General features: G+C 37.5%; 1 protein-coding gene across 1 annotated transcript in view; it reads left to right on the top strand.

Moving 5' to 3' along the window:
- The first annotated feature begins 12,931 nt into the window (after positions 1 to 12,931).
- sh3bp2 (SH3-domain binding protein 2) overlaps positions 12,932 to 18,024 on the top strand; it is a 16,733-nt gene continuing 11,640 nt past the window's right edge. Inside the window, exons 1-3 of the mRNA XM_044017282.1 lie at positions 12,932 to 12,990; positions 14,859 to 14,926; positions 15,232 to 15,296. Coding sequence (XP_043873217.1) covers positions 12,987 to 12,990; positions 14,859 to 14,926; positions 15,232 to 15,296 — 137 coding nt within the window. The 5' untranslated portion in view covers positions 12,932 to 12,986. The remainder of the gene's footprint in view (positions 12,991 to 14,858; positions 14,927 to 15,231; positions 15,297 to 18,024) is intronic.

The raw sequence follows: 18,024 nt of genomic DNA, 5'->3' as shown, positions 1-18,024 counted from the left end.
TCAAAGCAGAACGAAACGACAAGGATTTAAAAAAAAACAGATCCAAGATATAAACGTGCATAACAAAATATCAACTTTAGTAACGGGCCGTGGCGACCACTGCAGCTACGTGCCACTGTTTACTCTGCCATGTTGGCAGGAAAGGGTTAGGGTTAGGGTTCATTGTGACTTTAAATCCACAAAGATTGAGCAAATATATCACAGGACCTGATACACTGAATATATCTGATCCCTATACTGCCCCCTGGTGGTTTTCACCAGTATGGAAACATAATTCCGGAGCTGTGGTATTTACGACATCTTTACATTTACACATATTACGTAATAATACGCAACTTTCTCCTGTTTATAATCATGAATTCAGTCTACTGCCTCCTACTGGTAAAGAAATGAATGTGTGGAAGTAAGTGAAAAACTAAAGTCAAGAAAAATCAAACGTTTCTTCTCCATTTTCACACTTAAAAAAGGAATTAAGAGAGGAACATAATCTATTTTCATCATGTTTGTCATGTTTCCACAGACGACGACGTGTGTGTGAGTGTTTCCTCCTAAAAATAATCCACTTAACAAACATTTGTTCAAAGTCGTCGCCCTTGTGTTGTCGTCACCCTGTAAAATCCTTATTTGTCATTTAAACTCACATGTATACATGTATATACATGTGTGTATCATCAGCTGTTGTGTGTGGTGCAGAGTGAGCTTTGTCTTTAAAATCAGACGCTGACTTCATCTCAGTCTCACTGTAATAAAACCTTGTTTAATGAGAGGAAACGCTGTCTTTTCTGTTCAGGGTTTTATTTTGTTCTTCGCGAACAGACTGTTTTTGTTTGTTTCAGTAAAACTTGTAAAAGTCTGTTTAAAAGAACTCGAGAAGATCTCAGGAGAAAAAGTGAGGGAGAGAAAAGGAACAGTACTTGTTTTTTGAAGTGTGGTGGACACACATGGTGCGTTCCATTTGCAGTCGGAACTCAGAATTTCTGAGGTCATGGGTCGTTCCTTTCACAGGACCAACAATAATACAGGACACACAGGAGACAGGAGACAAGAGAAAGACAGGAAATGAGAGACAGACAGGAGACAAGAGACAGACAGGAGACAAGAGACAGACAGGAGACAAGAGACCGACAAGAGACAGACAGGAAACAAGAGACAGACGGGAGGCAAGAGACAGACGGGAAACAAGAGAAAGACAGGAAACAAGAGACAGACAGGAGACAAGAGACAGACAGGAGACAAGAGAAAGACAGGAAACAAGAGACAGACAGGAGACAAGAGACAGACAGGAGACAAGAGTCAGACGGAGACAAAAGCCAGACGGGAGACAAGAGTAAGACAGGAAACAAGAGAAAGACAGAAAACAAGAGACAGACAGGAGACAAGAGACAGACAGGAATCAAGAGACAGACAGGAAATAAGAGACAGACAGGAGACAAGTCAGAACATAGAGTTACTGAATGAACTTTGAGTTCTGAAGTAAATGGAAAACAGCAATAGTCAGTACTGTCTGAGTTGTTGTCGGCACCCCCTGCTGGCCTCCTGTACCAGACAACCTGCATCGACAGTGAAAACATGACAATGCCCCCTACAGGACATTTTACTGAACTGATCCCTGATTAGGAACAAGGTTAATGCCATTCGTTTGCTGAGGAAACAAAAAGAGTATTATTATTAGTAGTAGTAGTAGTATTAAATAAAGTAGTATTATTAAACATAGTAGTAGTATTAAACATGGTAGTAGTATTAAACATAGTAGTACTATTAAACATAGTAGTAGTATTAAACATGGTAGTAGTATTAAACATAGTAGTAGTATTAAACATGGTAGTAGTATTAAACATAGTAGTACTGTTAAACATAGTAGTAGTGTTAAACATAGTAGTATTATTAAAGGTGCAGTTTCTGAAAACAGGAGCAAAACTGTTGATTGAAAATGATTCACTTACAATATTCAGCTTAAAGATACAGTTCAGGTTTTTTAAGTCTTTTCTTATTAGCTGTCCCATTTTAACTTCTCTTATAAATTGGTGACTGTAAATTGACCGTAGGTGTGAGAGTGGATGGTTGTTTGTCTCCTCACACCACAATCCACATCAAGAAACCTTGATGGGAATATAATATAAAAGGAGCTGAAGACTTTTCTTTTCAGGAAGTCATATAAATAGGGCTGCTCCTGGCTCATGATGTATTTTAAAGTCTGTTTTATATGTGCTGTTAGCCTGCTCCTGCTTTATAAATCAAATGAATTATTATCATTATTATGTGTCCCTGTGACGGACTGGTGAACTGTCCAGAGTGTGACCCCGCCTCAGTTGAGAGGATTAAGCTGCAGATGTGGCCTCACACTATGCAGTACATGTAGGTCACCACGAGATGGAAACATTGTTTCTCTTGTGAAGTTTGCATGTGTTGTTCACTGGCCTTGAAAAATAACACAGTTCACCAGCAGAGGGCAGCATCCTCCTCTTCAGCCATCACACACAGTATTTACACTTTCTATACGTGACTTTGTTTCTAAACACACGCCTGATGAAACGGATATTTACACAGTAAATGTAGTTTGTAATATTTATTTATTATTTATATATTTATATTATAGAGTAACAGTGTACAAACAACACAATATCAAACACAAACAGTGAGAAAAGTTTCATAAACAAATGAAAAGATAGAGAGAGAGAGAGAGAGAGAGAGAGAGACCATCAAACAGAGTGAGTGAGAGTCGAGTGTGTCGCCGCGGTGGTTCAGCACGTTTCCTGTCACTGATGATAATAATAACTGTGTGTGTTCCTCTCTGTGAGAAGCGTGGGAGAGAGAGGGGGGGAGAGCAGCTTCCTCTCTGAGCAGAGGTTACTGTTACAATATCAACACTAAACTAAAACAGTAATACATTCTCTGTCTGACTGTCACAGACTCACAAACACAGATCGAGACGTTTTTCAAAGCTTGAAATTGTAAAAACATTTATTGTAAAACTGTAAACTACAAACAAACCATATATAACTTAAATGTCCAGGCAAACGTCACTCCAGGAAAACATAAACACCATAATATTACTGTTACTACAACAATAATAATCACAATAAAATAAACATCTTTGTTTCACTGTTTGTTTGTCTGCGTCGTTCATGTTGTAAAAGTCTCCTTCTTTTGTCTCCGTCCTCGTTCTGTCTTCACAAACCCTCGTCCCCTTTTACAGTCACAGCCTCCTCCTGGTTTTTTTTGTTCTTTTTATCCTCTCCTCTATCTCTCCTTTCTTCCAGTTTCTTCCAGTTTCTTTCCTCACAAAGCAGTGTTGGTGTTTTAGTGCAACCAGCAGGGGGTGTCACAGCTTTTTCAGCTCAAATTCAAACTCTTTAATCTGAGAATTTTATTATATTTCATTTATAATTGACATTATTCTTTAAAAGAACAATATGTTGTTTGTTTGTTTATTTATTAATAACTGCAGAAGAGAAAGAAAACTATTTTCTCTGTTTTTGCTTTGCATGAAAACAGCTTTAATGAAAGAGTCTTTGATTAAAGAATTTAAATGTTTACTTTGATTTTTATCTTTATTAATAATAATAACAATAATAATAATAATGACGTAAATTTGGATTGATGTTTGCAGCGTTGTCAATCTGCCTTTTTGTAAAAAAAACAAACAAGTTTCACAAATAAAACTACACTGAAAATAACACACACACACACAGATGAACAAATATGTAAACATTTGCCAACTTTTAAATGGACCAAAGTGAAAATAATATCAGAAATTGTAAATGTAAAGTTTTTAGTTTCTGGTGTAACACTGCTGTTGATGACTTCATTGTCTTACCACTAATAAAATTCACTGTTATTAAACATTACATGTCATTTAGCAGACACATTTATCCAAAGCCACTTACAATGGAATTGAGTACAATCAGCCAGGGGTGGAGTCGAACTTGCGACCATTGCGACCATGATGTCTTTCGCACACAGGGTACCGGTCGTAACCACTGAGCCACTCCGTTGTTCAATGTTCTTAACTGTTGTTTAATGTTATTTATTGTTATTTGTTGTTGTTTAATGTTATTTACTGTTGTTTAATGTTATTTACTGTTGTTTAATGTTGTTTAATGTTATTTACTGTTGTTTAATGTTATTTACTGTTGTTTAATGTTGTTTAATGTTATTTACTGTTGTTTAATGTTATTTACTGTTATTTATTGTTGTTTAATGTTATTTATTGTTGTTTAATGTTATTTATTGTTGTTTAATGTTATTTATGGTTGTTTAATGTTATTAACTCTTGTTTAATGTTATTAACTCTTGTTTAATATTATTTACTGTTGTTTAATGTTATTTATGGTTGTTTAATGTTATTTACTGTTATTATTGTTGTTTAATGTTATTAACTCTTGTTTAATATTATTTACTGTTGTTTAATGTTATTTACTGTTGTTTACTGTTATTTATTGTTGTTTAATGCTATTAACTGTTATTTACTGTTGTTTACTGTTGTTTAATGTTATTTACTGTTATTTATTGTTTCATGAATGAATAAACTATTTTTAGCATGAATCATAAAAGTGTGGGCGGCCCCTGAACACGAAAACTATCACCTTTGAAATGTCACCAAAGCGAAACCTGTGTGAACTCCCACCTGCTGGAGCTCCACCTACCACCCACCGTCGCCAAAGTAACCGCAAACACCCACAGCTTTGTTCTCCTGACGTCTTTTTATTCACAAGAAAAACAGTGGCATGCAAATGAATTCTCCAACACACACAAGAAACAACGAGATATTTAAATATCTTTGAGAAACAGAGGTCTCACTTGTCTCCAGGAACAGGAAACTAGAAGCTGCTCGTGGACCTCATTCTCATCGTAGAAGACACAAGAGGTTTTTAAAATAGAATTTCACAAGAAGAGATTAAAATAATCCATGTTTTTGTTTTGTCAACAACAAAAACTATTATTTTCATAATTCTCTAAATCCATGATCTGATTTGATATATATATACATATACACAGTAGCGTATACCGTGGGGTTCCAGTAAGGGCCTTCAGTGAAAAAAAAACAACAACACACGCCATAGCGCACACTCACACCACTGCCCATCTATAGGCTACTGCATCATTAAAGGTGACATCGAATGCTTGTATCACACATATATGTTAGTTATGGAGGTCAACTTACATATATTAACTTGTTTTCATGGTCACATATATATGTTAGTTATGGAGGTCAACTTACATATATTAACTTGTTTTCATGGTCACATATATATGTTAGTTATGGAGGTCTACTTACATATATTAACTTGTTTTCATGGTATGGGACTACTTACATATATTAACTTGTTCTCACGGTCACATATATGTTAGTTATGTAAGTCTACTTACATATATTAACTTGTTTTCATGGTCACATATATATGTTAGTTATGGAGGTCTACTTACATATATTAACTTGTTTTCATGGTCACATATATATATAAGTTATGGAGGTCTACTTACATATATTAACTTGTTTTCACAGTCACATATATATATTAGTTATGGAGGTCTACTTACATATATTAACTTGATGGGTCACATATATATGTTATGGAGGTCTACTTACATATATTAACTTGTTTTCATGGTCACATATGTTATGGAGGTCTACTTACATATATTAACTTGTTTTCACGGTCACATATATATAGTTATGGAGGTCTACTTACATATATTAACTTGTTTTCATGGTCACATATATGTAGTTATGGAGGTCTACTTACATATATTAACTTGTTTTCATGGTCACATATATATATGTTAGTTATGGAGTCTACTTACATATATTAACTTGTTTTCATGTCACATATATATAAGTTATGGAGGTCTACTTACATATATTAACTTGTTTTCATGGTCACATATATATATTAGTTATGGAGGTCTACTTACATATATTAACTTGTTTTCATGGTCACATATATATATTAGTTATGGAGGTCTACTTACATATATTAACTTGTTTTCACGGTCACATATATATGTTAGTTATGGAGGTCTACTTACATATATTAACTTGTTTTCATGGTCACATATAGTTATGGAGGTCCACTTACATATATTAACTTGTCTTCATGGTCACACATATGTTAGTTATGGAGGTCTACTTACATATATTAACTGGTTTTCATGGTCACATATATGTTAGTTATGGAGGTCTACTTACATATATTAACTTGTTTTCATGGTCACATATATGTTAGTTATGGAGGTCTACTTACATATATTAACTTGTTTTCATGGTCACATATATATGTTAATTATGGAGGTCTACTTACATATATTAACTTGTTTTCATGGTCACATATATATGTTAGTTATGGAGGTCTACTTACTTCAATTCAATTCAATTCAATTTTATTTGTATAGCGCCAAATCATAACATACATTATCTCAAGGCACTGTACATAGACAACATCAAAGAGAGCAGAGACCCCCAACAGTTCACACAATGAGCAAACACTAGGCATCAGTGGAGAGAAAAAACTCCCTCTTAACAGGAAGAAATCTCTGACAGAACCAGGCTCAGAGATGTGCGGTCATCTGCCTCGACCGGTTGGGGTGAAAGGAAAAATGGGGGATAGTGGAGAGGTGGGGGACAGAAAATGGGGGGAGAGAAAGGACAAGAGGGAGATGAGGGAGAGACAGAGAGAGAGAGGGAGACCAGCAGCAGATACACAACAACTGTATCAGGTTACAAATTTATACAGTTACTGATATCGACTTTTTAATTTACAAAATAATAATAATGGTGACGATGAGCGTAGCCTCGGAAACTGGATCTTGATCCTGCAACCTGCATGATGAGAATACAGAGAGAGAGAGGGAAGGAAGGAAAGACACAAACTAGGGAGAGAAAGAGACAAGGTTAATGACATATAAAAAGTCATAATCAAATGCTGAGTGTGAGAGAGTGAATGTGTGTACCACAGGAAAATCCCCCAGCAGTTTAGTTCTATAGCAGCATAACTAAGAGATGGTTTAGGTTTCCCTGAACCAGCTCTAACTATAAGCTTTATCAAAAAGGAAAGTTTTAAGTTTAACTTTAAATACAGAGAGAGTGTCCGCCTCCCGAACTATCATTGGAAGCTGGTTCCACAGGAGAGGAGCCTGGTAGCTAAAGGCTCTGCCTCCCATTCTACTCTTACAGACTCTGGGAACCACAAGTAAACCTGTATTTTGTGACCTAAGTGGTCTATTAGGATGATAGGGTAAGACTAGGTCTTTCAGGTATGAAGGGGCCTGACCATTAAGTGCTTTGTACGTGAGGAGGAGGATTTTAAATTTAATTCTAAACTGTATGGGGAGCCAGTGTAGAGAAGCTAACACTGGAGTTATGTGGTCTCTCTTTCTAGTTCCTGTCAGAACTCGTGCTGCAGCATTTTGAATTAACTGAAGGATTCTAACAGACTTGTTAGAACATCCTGCTAATAAGGAGTTACAGTAATCTAATCTAGATGTAACAAAAGCATGAACTAGTTTTTCAGCATCCTGTAAAGACAGAATGTTTCTAATTTTCATAATGTTCCGCAGGTGGAAGAAGGCTGTTCTGGAAATTAGTTTTATGTGTGAATCAAATGACATTTCCTGGTCAAAAGTAACTCCAAGGTTCCTCACAGTGGAACTGGAAGCCAGGGTGATGTCATCTAAAGTGACAATGTGGGCAGAAAGTTTTTCTCTGAGGTGTTTAGGGCCGAGTATAAATGAGTTTAAAAGTAGAAAGTTACAGGTCATCCAGGACTTAATGTCTCTGAGACATTCCTGGAGTTGAACAACCTGATTTATTTCATCCGGCCTCATCGATAGATATAGCTGTGTGTCATCTGCATAACAATGAAAGTGTATGTTATGCTTTCTAATAATGTTCCCTAGAGGAAGCATATATAAGGTAAAAAGTATAGGCCCAAGCACTGAGCCTTGTGGAACTCCACAATTAACTTTTGTCTGTAATGAGGCTTTATCATTAACGTGAACAAACTGGAATCTATCAGATAAGTATGATTTAAACCAGCAGAGGGCAGCACCTGTGATACCAAGAGTCTGCTCCAATCTCTGCAGTAGAATATCATGATCAATGGTGTCAAATGCAGCACTAAGATCTAACAGGACAAGTAAAGAAACTAGACCATTATCTGACGCCAAGAGAAGATCATTACTAACTTTAACTAGTGCCGTTTCTGTGCTATGGTTTAATCTAAAACCTGACTGAAAATCTTCAAACAGGCCATTAATGCGCAGATATTCACATAATTGATTGGCAACAGCCTTTTCTAAGATTTTAGAGACAAAGGGAAGATTAGATATCGGTCGGTAATTAGCTAAAATATCTGGGTCAAGGGTCGCTTTTTTTAGAAGGGGTTTAATAACTGCTACTTTAAACGTTTGGGGCACGTATCCAGTTAATAAGGATAGATTAATTTGAGTTAATATAGAGTTGTTAATTAAAGGAAACACATCTTTAAACAGTTTGGTGGGGATAGGATCTAACTGACAGGTTGATGGCTTAGATGATGAAACTAACGATGTTAACTCAGGGAGATCTATAGGGGAGAAACTGTCTAACTGTGCACCTGGTGCTTCTAAAGCTTTTGTGCTAGAAGGTGAGGCAGTCCCAATATGAGGGAGGAAATGATCAATTTTTTCTCTAATTGATGTTATTTTATTCACAAAAAAGTTCATAAAGTCATCACTGCTCAGTGTTAAAGGAATAGATGGTTCAGTGGAGCTGTGGCTCTGTGTCAGCCTGGCTACAGTGCTGAAAAGAAATCTATGATTATTCTTATTTTCTTCAATTGGAGAAGAATAATAGGCAACTCTAGCTTTGTGTAGGGCTTTTTGTAAGCTACAAAACCATCTTTCCAGGCTATATGAAGTTCCTCTAGGTTACTGGAACGCCATTTTCTTTCTAATCTACGTAACGTCTGTTTAAGAGCACGAGTATTGGAGTTAAACCATGGTGCTCGTCTCATCTGATTCACCACTTTCTTTTTCAGAGGGGCAACACAATCTAATGTAGTACGCAGTGAGGCTGCTGTACTATCAACAAGGTTATCTATGAGGGCGGGGGTAAAATCACAAAAGGTACCTTCAGATGTACTGACATATGGCACCGAGTTAAATAAAGGTTGCACTGTCTCTTTGAATGTATTAATATTATTATCAGACAGGCACCGGCTGTAGCTGTATTTCTTATTTATGTTATTGTAGTTCATTATTGAACAATTAAATGTGAGTAAATAATGATCAGTAAGGAGAGGGTTACTTACATATATTAACTTGTTTTCATGGTCACATATATATGTTAGTTATGGAGGTCTACTTACATATATTAACTTGTTTTCATGGTCACATATATGTTAGTTATGGAGGTCTACTTACATATAGTAACTTGTTTTCATGGTCACATATATATGTTAGTTATGAGGTCTACTTACATATATTAACTTGTTTTTATGGTCACATATATGTTAGTTATGGAGGTCTACTTACATATATTAACTTGTCTTCATGGTCACACATATATGTTAGTTATGGAGGTCTACTTACATATATTAACTTGTTTTCATGGTCACATATATATGTTAGTTATGGAGGTCTACTTACATATATTAACTTGTTTTCATGGTCACATATATATGTTAGTTATGTAAGTCTACTTACATATATTAACTTGTTTTCATGGTCACATATATATGTTAGTTATGGATGTCTACTTACATATATTAACTTGTTTTCATGGTCACATATATATGTTAGTTATGGAGGTCTACTTACATATATTAACTTGTTTTCATGGTTAAAAACCTCCTAATCGCTGCAAACGAGCCGATCACAATATCTCCTCACTGACGCTCTCATCAGCCACGCTGTTTCAGACTAAAACCACACCCCCAGAACGTGAACTGTGTTGTGATTGGCCAGCCAACAGGAGCTTTCCCACTGTCCTGTGATTGGCCAGGTACCTGGAAGTGACGTAATAGGTAGGCCAGCTCTCAGATACACAGCTCCCCCTCTGGCACGGTGGATGCTCTGCATCTCAGCAGCTACAATGAGAGTAGTTCTTCTTCTTCTGCGGTTGAATGTACGCAACCAAATGTGCCCGGACTAGTGTCCACACCAGGAGGTTTTACGGTGGTGAGAGGAGTGGTGAGGATTTCTGATGACATCATCAACCTACAGAAGTGCCGATCAGCTTCGCAGAGCCCAGGAAAACAATAAAACCCTATTTTCTTTACCGGAAATGATGTACCTCTTCGGTGTAGGTCTTCCTCTTGAAATAATTTCCTTTTTTTCTCCAAACGATCGCCTTGAAAAGTGCACATGAAGGAGATGAGAAACATGATGGATCAGTGGTGTTAATGCAGTGATCATAGTTTACTTCAAAACCCGCCAAAGGTTCAAACGCCGTTGATGACATCACTGGGGGCTAGCGCCAGTCACATCGCTGGACCTGGGGCGTTCTGTCACTATGCATCACATTTTGATTGACGACACACGTCAGTCAAAGTTATAACCAAATAGGAAAGGCCAGCAATACTACTAGAGCAGGTCCACGGAGCTATGATGCATTTAATGACATTATGGAAAATCCAGCTCAGCTTCACAAAAAATAACCATATTCTTTCTGGAAATATAATCATAACATACTGAAAAAGTAATTGAATTCAGACACGTTCAGACACACATTCATTTCATTATTAAAAAAATAACAATAATAATAATAATAATAATAATAAAAAAATACTTTTTTGATATTTTCTCTCCGGGTTCTCCGGCTTCCTCCCACAGTCCAAAAACATGCACTGTGGGGAATAGGTAAATTGGACACTCTAAATTGACCGTAGGAGTGAGTGTGAGAGTGAATGGTTGTTTGTCTCTAGTTGTGTGTGGCCCTGCGATGGACTGGCGAACTGTCCAGGGTGTACCCCGCCTATCGCCCGATGTAGCTGAGATTGGCACAGCACCCCCCACGACCCTCTGGTGGAGGATAAAGCGGTTAGATGATGACTGACTGACTGACTTTTTTGATATTGTCAAAATCAGCCCACCACTGCATATACATATACATATCTGTGTATTTAATGTTTAAAATGTTTTAAAAGTTCATTTAATGAAAGTGAGAACAGTTTATCAATATGCTTTTAGAGAATTTATATTATTAGATTTTGTCTTTAAGTTTCCTTTTATAAGCTGTTTTATTCCCTTTTAACTGATTAAACAAAAGCTAATGAGTGACACAGGCCACCCACCTGTGTGTGTGTGTGTGTGTGTATTATTTTATATAAAATTATATATTAAGGGATTATTTTATCTTTGTTTCAAGCTGAGGACAGAGACAGGGTGTGTTGTTTCTAGTTGTTCAAACCAGTGTGAAGTTTGGAGAAACAGCAGGATGGAGGTTAAACTAAAATATATTCTGATGAGCTGCTGAAGACGCGACGTCTGCAACTCAAACTGTAAAAATAGATTCACAAGAAAATACAGTTAAATAAAATAAAATAAGTCTCATTTCTGGACAATTGTTCTCAAGATAAATATTCTTATCAAGCAAGTTTTGCACGAGAAAAATAAATATTTCAATTTGTCTCAATAAGGTTTTACAGACATCACTTCCAGATTGAATGATCACTAACTGAGTGTGAAAATATAAGACATTCTAATGTCTCTTAATGTCTCTCTGAAGTAAAGGGAAACTTGTTTAAGTGTATATATAAGTATATGTATGACTAGCCGTTGTTTGCTAGCAGCTAGCTGTTGTTTTCTAGCTTCTAGCTGTTGTTTGTTAGCAGCTAGCTGTTGTTTTCTAGCTTCTAGCTGTTGTTTGTTAGCAGCTAGCTGTTGTTGTCTGCTAGCTTCTAGCTGTTGTTTTGACACTTTGAAGTGAGGACATTTTTTGAAAGTGAAGACAGTTTGTGTGTCCTCCTCATGTTCTGTCAACAGAACTGTTTATATGTTTTAGGCTCAGGTTTATTTTAAGGCTAGATTAAGGATTAGGTGAGATTAGATTGAGACGCAGAACTTTTCTGAGTTTTCTGAGAGGCATGTGTTCTTGTGTGTGTGTGTGTGTGTGTGTGTGTGTGTGTGCGTGCGTGTGTGCGTGCGTGTGTGTCTTTATGAGGACCAGAAAACGTATCAAGCACAGGAAGTGAGGACATTTTGTGATGGTTAAGGTAAGGGGCGAGTGTGGGAAAATATAAGACATTCTAATGTTTGAACTCTTAAATTTAGATTAAAGAAATAAAGAAAAACTTGTTTAAGTCTTCTTCTGATTTTATTTGGTAGTGAAGAGTAACAAAGATAGTGAGAGGAAATGTAGTGGAGTAAAAGTACAAGTCGCTCGAAATATAGATAACAAAGTAAAGTAAAGATATGTGAATTTTATACCGTACTACACTGGTTTCAGGAGATTCTGTGACATTCTTATTGGTTTAAAAAGTCTATGTAAAAATTACTAATAAAAACTAAAACGCACAACGAAACACTTCAGATATATCACGTCTCAAAAAAGAAAGAAAGTACCATTTTTGTTTTTTCCACTGATGCTTTTTTGGTCACTGCACTCGTTGCTAATTTTGGCTTTTTTACTGCAGACGTGGGTGTTTGTTTATGGCATAATTGCTGACCATGCGTTAAGAGGAATGATCCGTCTGTGAAGGGGAAGTTATTCATAAACTTCTAACTGCACTCACACACACACACACACACACACACGTAGGATGAAGATGCACAAAAGTGTTCTGAGCTCATGTTTCATCAAAACACCAGAACCCTGTAAACTGTGGTTAATAAAACACCAATGAACCATTTAAGTGTGTGTGTGTGTGTGTGTGTGTGTGTGCGTGTGCGTGTGTGTGGTTTAAAGGCAGGGCGTCATGACTCTTCATACAGTAGGTTTGAACAGTCACGTCAGGAAGTGAAGCGGTGCAGGACTCAGAGAAGCTTCACAGCTGACGCACAGATCCATGGGTGAGTTTGATTGAATCTCACGATAACTGGTTTTGTTTGGAGGAGGAGAAGAAGAAAGAGTTTTTTGATAGTTTTAAGCTTCTTTTACGACCTCCACATAAACACTAGTGTTGTAATGTGTGAAGTACAAATACTTTGTTACTCTGCTTAGTACAAACTTCACGTATCTGTACTTTATGTAGTTATTGGGGGTGGGGTAGCCAAGACCAGTACTCTGTGTGCAGAAGTTCATCTCCACCCCTGGCAGCTTGTACTCCGCTTTGGATAAAATGTAATATTATTTATATTTCTTAGCAACTCTCTTTCTTACTCGTTACTACCAAATAAAATCAGAAGAAGAAGAGTTAGTATTATGGTCTGTATTTATATAGAGCTTTTCTAGTCTGCATGAGTTGCTTTACACTACAGTTTTCACCCATTCACCCATTCATCCATTCACACACTGCAACATGGGGATAAGTGTCTTTGCTCAAGGACACATAGAGTAAAGACGAGCAGAGGCATATACATGTCAGAGCTGCTCGTTGGGTATGAAGCATCCAGACCCCTCAGGTCACCAGGGACAGGTTTACTCAGCGTCGCCAGGGTCAGAACCAAGCAGCTTCTCTGGTCCTCACCTGTGGAACCACCTCCGTGAACACCTGAGCACAGACTGTCAGCTTGTTTAAATCAGGGTGGAAAACATTATTGTTTACTGCAGCTTTCTGATATTGCCAATTTGAACCCCTTTAACTTTCACCTATGCTTGTTTAATGACGTTGTAAACAGATGCTTTGTCTGTCCGGTGTTTCTCTGAGTTAAAGATGAAATGGGAAGAACTGGTAAAAGAGCACTGAGTGGGAGTGTGTGTGTGTAAGAATTTCATTTTCACATCGGGGGCAAATAATGGAGGGCAAACACACAACAGATGAAAATGTCTTTGTCTGCTTGATTTAAAACATTTTTTGAATGTTAGTATAGTTTCTATAATTGATGTTTTTTAAATTTCCAATGTATTTACTTGCTTCTATAAAGCACTATGAATTGCCATGTGTAAGAATGGCACTATACAAATAAACTTGCCTTGCCTTGTCTGAGATTCACACGTGGTTGTAGTTTAATGGTTACAAATTACACCTGGTAATAATCTCAAATCTCAATAATCTGCCTGGTTGTTAGGATTAAGCCTAATCTACAGTAGCGTACGTCCTCTTCTTGTCCAGCAGTGAAATGTTTTCATGTTGTCTCTCTGTCCACACATGAGCAGTCTACGTCATGTGTTTATTAGCTAATGCTAATGCTCGTTAGTTTGGTACAGGTACAAGCTGCTAGCTGCTGTTAGTTGCTGTTTGATATCTGCTAGCTGTTGTGTTAGGGTGTGTGTGTGTGTACTTGTGTGTGTGTCTTTGTGAGAGCCAAAAAACTTCTCAACCACAGGAAGTGAGGACATTTTGTGACAGCGAGGACACTTTGGGTGGTCTTCATGTTCATGTTAATACTGACTGTCCTCACATCTTTAAAGGTCTTTATCAGGCTTAGGACCTGGTTTTAGGGTTAGGTTGGGTTAAGGTAAGAGTTAAGGGTTAGGCACTTACTTGTGATGGTATGGTTAAGGTAAGGGCTTAGTGAATGCATTATGTCTCTGAGGGTCCTCACTTCAAATGCTGCACAAACGTGTGTGTGAGTGTGTATTTGTGACCTTTTCAGGACCAGTAGTTAATAATCTGTTTAAATGAATGGAAGTCAGAGGTGTGTGTGTGTGTGTGTGTGTGTGTGTTGTATTGTTCCAGCCTTCAGAGATGGAAAGTCCCCCAAACTCTTTCATAGGTTGTGTCTCTAAAAGTGTGAATGTGTGTGTGTGTGTGTGTGTGTGTGTGGGTTGCTCTCAGGCAGCCAATCACACACGAGCTGTGAGGAAGCAGGAAGGAAGAAGCAGCAGCCAGTTGACCAATCAGAAGTGAGTAGAGGAGGTGGAGGCCTCTTCAGGAAGTGAGTGTTGGAGAATCAGTGGTGCAGACCATCAACACACTTCCTAATCGACAACACGTCTCCTCTGTGCTCTATGATCTTCTTATTCATCCATTCATCATTCATCCTTTCATCCCTGCTCTGATTCTGTTCTCCTGAACCTCGTCTCTCTGATCCGTGGCTCGGTCCGTCCTCTGTCTCTCCACGTGTGTGTTTTTTTTAAATTATGCTGGTTCTTTGTCCTGCTGTCCCGCCGCCATGTCCACTGACATGTCCTCTGTGTCCATGAGGAAGAAGTCTGTCGTGCGGAGCTCCAGGCCGACTGTTAGGATATGTTTTCGGGATCAAAGGGACGTCATGTGAGTGATTTCCTCCACTTTGTCATTTATCATATGAATCATGTGAATGTACAGAGTTCTCCGTCCTGCTGTTGAGTCAAGTGATGTTGCATAGGTTCTGGTTCAGAGGACATGTTTTCTTAAAGTGGGTGTAAATTTGATTTCTTCACAGGAGGTTTATGTTTTTATTTGACAGAACAAGCATTTAAAACAAAGTGAAAATACGTTTCTTCCCAATAAGTGAAGTACGTGAGGACATTAGGCCATTCCATGTGAACTTTATTTATTTGATTGTTTTGGTAGTTGCCATGTTTGTATGTTTCGAGCTATGATATATACATACATACATATATATACATATATTCTTTAAAAAAAAACTGCCGGGTGTAAAACTTGGCTCCAAATGTAAATTAGCATTTTCCATTTCAAATAGGTCAAAGGTCAAAACGACACTGGCTTCATCTCTGTGTTCTCAGAGACTCAAAGACTGTAGAGCAAGAAAAATCTGCTCAGAATTAAACACCAGAGGTTTATTTGCTAACGGAGCATCATCTAACAAAGAAGTGTCCGCTGTGTAGAACAGACTAACATACCTGATCAAATTCATCTAAAGATTTGTTTTTTCAATCTTTTTAGACATTTTGTTTATTAAACACTGAGATGTGTTTGTGTTCTTCTACGTTCACTTCTCTCCAGTGGATCTAAATTTGCCATAAAGGCATAAACTCTAAAGTTTCATGAGATAAAAAATAATGTGTCTTACACTAAATTCATAAATGACACACGAGAAAGTTAAACAAGAGATAAAAGACGAGTGATTGATGATTCATGAACATAAAGAAGAAGACAGATTACTCACACATTTACACACAAACAGAGCGGATGTGCACTCGCTCATACACGCAAACATCATTTTCATAATAAACATGTCTGTAGTTTTCCAGCCAAACAAATAAACTCCTGTAATCCCATTTATTTCTGTGATATAATTTGATATCATTTTCTATGAAGAAGAGCATCCCATGACTGAGAGAGAGAGTGAACTGAGTTTATTGGAAGTTTGAATCCCTGCCCCTGAGCAAGTTACCAAATCCCTGTTGCTGATTGTTATTGGATGCTCAAAATTGACCCCAGCCACTGGGGGTCAAATCCAGTTTACTCCTAGTTCTGAACCAGAGCCAGGATGAGGGCTAGTAGCTATCAAACAGCAGCTATCAAACAAAAGCAGCTAGCAGCTATCAAACAACAGCAGCTAGCAGCTATCAAACAACAGCAGCTATCAAATAAAAGCAGCTAGCAGCTATCAAACAACAGCAGCTATCAAACAGCAGCAGCCAGCTGCTTGTACCTGTACCAAACTAGTGAAGTAGCAGCAGCTAAGCAGTTAGCATTAGCATTAGCCAATAAACACATGACACAGGCTGCTCATGTGTGGACAGAGAGACAACATGATAACGCTTCCCTGATGGACAAGAAGAGGACGTACACTACTGTAGATTAGGCTTAATCCGAACAACCAGGCAGATTATTGAGATTTGAGATTATGACCAGGTGTAAATGTAAAATCAAAAATGGAGTCTGTGCATTGACTTTGTGTGTGAATAACAAACTCAAACTCAGTCTGTCTGATTGATAGATAGCTAGCTAGACAGACAGACGGACAGACAGACAGATCGATAGCCAGATAGATAGATCTATCAGACAGACTGACCCAGTAAGCAAATTTAAAAATAGAATAAAACAGTATAAGGCACAGGGTCAGCTGTTTTGTCATCTCACATGCAATTTAAAGTGAAATCAAAAAGGCATTTGTCTTTGGCGTTAGATACATTTCTGTCACGTACGACCTAAAAATCAAGTTGTCTTCACTTTGAGCAAAGACACAAACTCTGTCTCTCATGTGATCAAAGTTTAAATTTACCTCTGAAACCTCGCGTCATTTTCACACTTTAGAGGACGACGATGTCATCGTTCACTCTGATCCAGGGTCTTGTCCTCAGAAAGGGTTTGAAAGTGGCACAGAGGACATGAGAGACTGCATTTACAGGACACAAGAGACACAGGGACAAGAGAGACTGCATTTACAGGACACAAGAGACACAGGGACACAAGAGACTGCATTTACAGGACACAAGAGACACAAGGACACAGAAAGAGACAGAGGGTGCCAATTCTCTAGAATGTTTTTTCCATATTTGGTCACAGGAAGTGGAAAAGGAAGGAGGAGCCACAGGTGGAGGAACAGGATCACTTTTTACTATTTCAGCCCTGCTGTGTGTGTATGTGTGTGTGTGAAATGAACGTCTCTCTTCTGCTTTTGTCTTGAATTGAATTAAAGTAAAAGGAACCAGAGTTCACTGATAACACTCTGATGACACTCTGATGACACACTGACAGAGGTGATTGACAGGTGTCAATATCATCAAACAACACTTTATGTTTGAATTATTGTAATTTAAAGACACTTTTTGTCTGCAGTGATCAGAATTTCTCTTGTTCTGATACTTTTGCGTTTGCGCTCCCTGGGTTTTTGTCTTTGTTTGTGATTCTGACCATGGGCAGGGCTTAGGAAGCTGCCTGCTGATTGGCTACAATTACTTTGTAATTGTAATTTTTTTGTTAGTAAAATTGTCCTCATGAATTCTGTTAAATCAACTCAGTTCATATATTAAAATAAAATCAAGTTAAAACTCAAAATGAATCAATGAATGAATGAAGTTATTATGATACGATTTGGTTAAATCAACTT

The sequence above is a fragment of the Solea senegalensis genome, unplaced genomic scaffold (assembly GCF_019176455.1).
Source record: "Solea senegalensis isolate Sse05_10M unplaced genomic scaffold, IFAPA_SoseM_1 scf7180000015251, whole genome shotgun sequence".
NCBI classification, from domain to species: Eukaryota; Metazoa; Chordata; class Actinopteri; order Pleuronectiformes; family Soleidae; genus Solea; species Solea senegalensis.
Note: the sequence above shows the minus strand (reverse complement) of the source record. Positions and strands in the feature narration are given on the sequence as shown.